At 36.8% G+C, this 4,437-nt stretch overlaps 1 protein-coding gene across 1 annotated transcript in view; it reads left to right on the top strand.

The window, feature by feature from the left end:
* The first annotated feature begins 3,361 nt into the window (after window positions 1-3,361).
* Window positions 3,362-4,437, top strand: part of LOC112523290 (putative receptor-like protein kinase At4g00960) — an 8,341-nt gene continuing 7,265 nt past the window's right edge. The window contains 3 exon segments of the mRNA XM_025132824.1: window positions 3,362-3,705; window positions 3,707-3,790; window positions 3,792-4,218. Of these exon segments, the coding sequence (XP_024988592.1) occupies window positions 3,394-3,705; window positions 3,707-3,790; window positions 3,792-4,218 (823 nt within the window). The 5' untranslated portion in view covers window positions 3,362-3,393.

Genomic DNA, 4,437 nt, shown 5'->3' with positions numbered 1-4,437 from the left:
TTACTATTATTTGATAAGATAACCTTTTTTATGTTATTGTTATCATCAAATAGGGGGAGATTGTTGATCCTCTCTCTCAGTAATTTGATGATAATCCCTTTTCTCTTTTCACATTGTATTTATGTTTCTATATTTTCAGTTCCAGCGATCATCACTGAGTATGTTCAGTGATCGCTGAAGAACTTGCATTGTAAATCTATCAGAGACATCAATACTTCAAGAAGACAACACTCACACCAAAGAACCTTCAGCAAACGTCGAAGACTGAAACTGAAGATTAGAGAATGGCGAGTACGTGATCTGAAGCGATATTCAGTGATTACAAGTCTGTCTATACATGTGTGAAGACTGCTCTAGCTTCAGCGAATGATGGTGAGACCTCCAGGTCATTCCAGCATTCAGCGATCAAAGGAAGCTTGCTTAGCATGATTGTTGTTGTTTTGTCCTTATGCACACAAAGGACAAACCCATACCCTTACAAAAGTTAGTACGGTACGGAGCCGATTAGTCGACTCTTGGTCCACCAACTTTATGTAAGGATGTCTGCTCAAGAATAGTGCTTTTGTACTATTCAATGTAGCAAAGGACAAACCTTCCTCTTAAGGTTTGACACACACTCTAAACCTACCATATTGCATTAAATGATCATTTAATGCACTGGGTATGAATAGAAGTGTTTCTTCTCCATGTAGAGAGCGCGCATCTCTCTCTAACCTTATTCTTACTTCAAGCATCTTCTAGCTTAAGTAAAGGATCTTTCTTTTTAGCAATCTCTTTTCTTATATTTGCTAAAGCTCTGTGTGTAACCAAAGATTGTTTAGATAGGTTTTCATTACCTTATCTTTTCGCAAACAGTCTTGTAAAATCTGTATTGATCTTCTCTATCAATATATATTTTAAATTTGAAAATACTGTGTTTGTATTCATCCCCCCCTTCTACAAACTGTTTCTATTCTTGTAGACCCTTACGGGACCAACAGGGTCGTTTACTAGACCCTTACTCGGATAAGTGAACACCAAGTCATATTATCTTACCGGATGAATACGGTAGTGACTAAAAATCTTACCCAGTAAAAGCGAGACAAGAACTAAGAGTCTTACCTGGTAAATGAGGGCGACGAATCTTACCATGGTAAATGCATATCAGATAATATGTTTTATGCGATAATGTTTTAGTAAACTAAAATCTTACCACGGTAAGTAAACGATAGTGTTAAATTTTACCAGTAAGTGTTTACCGGATAAGTATTCGGTAAACGGCCTCTAAGTTGGGGCTCTAAGCTTTCATGTTGGTCTTCATTTTTATCAATTGAAAAAGGTGTGTGTTAACCACATGAAATACTTTATTTGCAATGCTTGTTAACCAATTCAATCGAGGTATAGCAATGCCTGTTAACCACATGAAATACTTTATTTTCAAGTTGTTGCCATAAAGGTGGCAGAATAGGTAGGTCGAATTGATTGGTTAATGGGCCAAAATACGTAAGTTTCAAATACATGTCAAGAACTGTGCTGTTGGCACACAAACAATTTTTTACCCATTCTATAACTTTTTTTGTTTTATTTGGTTTCTTTTTCTTTGTAGTTTTATATGTTCTTTCTTTGTATTTCTAAATTGAATTTTGGTTTCATGCTTCTCATGGTACTTCCTATTTTTTCTTTCTAGAGGCTTTTGATGATGAGTACTTATTGTCTGCTATAGAGATGGAGGGACAAGACAAGCTCCTGTTAAAAACTAGAGACGTGATGATTTCCTCTTTAAATCCTTTATTAAGGTTATCTTAAAAAGGTTTTAGTGAGGTTTAATGGGTGTGTAAAGATTTTGGTTAGATTTAAGTGTGTAACAATCTTGGTTCATGTTCCAAGTGTGGAATTGAAGATTTTTTTATTCATATCTTATTGACTTCCAAGTTTGGAATTAGACCAAAAAATTTCATTTGCTTTTTGTTTACATCCATGATACACAATCTTTATTTGGAATTGAATCAAAAAAATGTTTTAATTTGGAATTGTATAAACACTAGGTTTCCAATGCCCAACAGTTTTCATACCAAATGGTGCTTGATTGCAACGATGCTCTTTCAACCATCACTTATTGCTGCGTATAACGAATCGGAGTTGATTTTTGTTGTTGTGGGGTTTTCTTTCACCAATATGAATATATTTGCATGTATCCCTTTTGGCTCCTATGTTTCGTGTGATTATGATTGTTGGCTGCTATTTCAATGGGTGGTTCTTATAGATAAAAGAAAAACTTTCTTGCTTGTTGATTTTTAAGTACACAAATGTTTCAATTTCAAAGATTGATTGTTATTGTTAATTGATCATTTTTTGGGTTCGATTATTCTTGTTGGTTGATCGATTTTTTGAGAGGAATCTCCAGAAGAAGAGAATAAACCCATCTTAGGAGGAAGCTACTGGTTAAAGTTTTGGGAAAAACATGAGCTTAATGGAAAACTTAATGAAAAAACAAACATTAAATTTAAAATGGTATTTTTGTTGTTTGGATAATTCAATCAACCTACCAACTAAGCAATATTTTGTCTAATATAAATATGTTGATTTGGTTTACGGCTTCTTCCTAGGTTGGAGATTTCTTGAAAAACTGGAAGTATGGCCAGTAAAATTTAACACTATTATGTACTTACCAGGTAAGATTTTTGTCCACTAAAACGACATAGTATATAATAATTAACCCGGTAAACGCTTACCGTGGTAAGAGTCGTCGTTCTAACCTATCGGGTAAGATTTTTGATCTTTGTCTCGCTCTCACTGGTAAGATTATTGGTTCTTATTATATTTATCCGGTGAGGTAATGTTACTAGGTAAACGCAAAACCGGGTAAGCGTTTGGTAAACGGCCCCTTAGTTCATCAATATAGTATTATATGCAACAATTTATCTGCTAATGCTAACAAGGTAAGACTCTTGATCCTTCCTATTACTTTTACCGGGTAAGATTTTCTATGTTTTCATGTTCATCCGACAAAGTAAATTGACCTGGTAAACACTTACTAAATAAACGTTCGGTGAACAGCCATAAGTTCTTTTTATCAATTAGACTATACATTCAAAATAAATGCCACACATCCCCTAAGCCATTATGTACAAATGTGTTTTCTCTGTTTACAATGAAATCATACATCCCGCTGCATTGCGTGGTGTATATATATATATATATATATATATATATATATATGATCTATTCCTATGACTAAACGTGAAGCTTAGGCAATTGAATGAGGTGGATTAGTTGTTAGGCAATTGAATGAGGTGGATTAGTTGTTAGTCAACAGGGATGGAAAAAAAACAGTTAGTCAATACATACATTAAATTTGGACCCAAACTACTTAAATTGGAGACCATCTCAACCCTTTCTCCGCCGCAACAAAACATGTTCATACTCGCCGGAAAACTCCTCTTATGGTTTTCTTTTGTTTTTATGTATTTAATCGATACCACCGTTTTAGCTCAACCCAATTTCATTTACCATGACTGTACAGAATCCGGTAATTTTACCAGAAACGGTACATATGAAAGAAATCTCGCCGCCACCCTCTTGGCCCTCCCCACCACCAACTCCGGCTTTGGTTTCTACAATCTCTCCTCCGGTCAAGGCAGCGATACAGTCAACTCTATTGCCCTTTGTAGAGGCGACGTGGAGCCAAATGTCTGTCGGAGTTGTCTAAATGACTCCATTCTCAAACTTAAGACTACTTTGCCCTAACCAAAAGGAAGCAATAGGATACTACGACTATTGTTTGTTGAGATACTCCAATCAGACTATTCTGGGGAAACACTCAAAGACCGCCGTCTCTGTTTTTGTTCAACACCCAAAACGCGTCGGATCAAGATGGGTTCAATAGGGCACTGCGACCATTGATGAATCCGCTGACACTCGATGCAGCTGCAGGAGGTCCGCTTATTAAGTTTGCCACCGGAAACACGACGACACCGGATTTTACAAGAATCTATGGGCTTGTTCAGTGTACTCCAGATTTAACAGAGGGGCAGTGCAGTAGTTGCTTGGAAGATGCAATCAATCGGTCTGTGATTTCGTTTAGGGGGGCAATTGGAGGGCAATCTCTTCAACCCATGTGTAAATTTAGATACGAGATAAATCGATTTTATAACGGGAGTACGTTAGACATCCCTCCACCACCATCTTCGTCACCAACACCACCGCCAATTTTGCAGGCATCTCCGCCAATTCCACCACCACCAGGTATCAACTGTATTATTTTCTTTACAACCCTAAATAAGTTTCTAATATGGTTTTAATCAGTGGCGGACGCAGTAAGGAGGGGTTGGGGTCCTGGGCCCCAACAAAAATCTTATATGAAGGCCCAAATTTTTTTTTTTTACTTGTATTTTGAGATTTGGTGTAATTGGGCCCCCAACAGGATGAGGTAGGAGGCCCCTCCCTCTTCAGCCAAGA

Source organism: Cynara cardunculus (assembly GCF_001531365.2).
Source record: "Cynara cardunculus var. scolymus isolate 2C chromosome LG 12, CcrdV1, whole genome shotgun sequence".
Taxonomy (NCBI): Eukaryota; Viridiplantae; Streptophyta; class Magnoliopsida; order Asterales; family Asteraceae; genus Cynara; species Cynara cardunculus.
The sequence above is the reverse complement of the archived record's forward strand: the minus strand, read 5'-3'. Positions and strand labels throughout refer to the sequence as shown.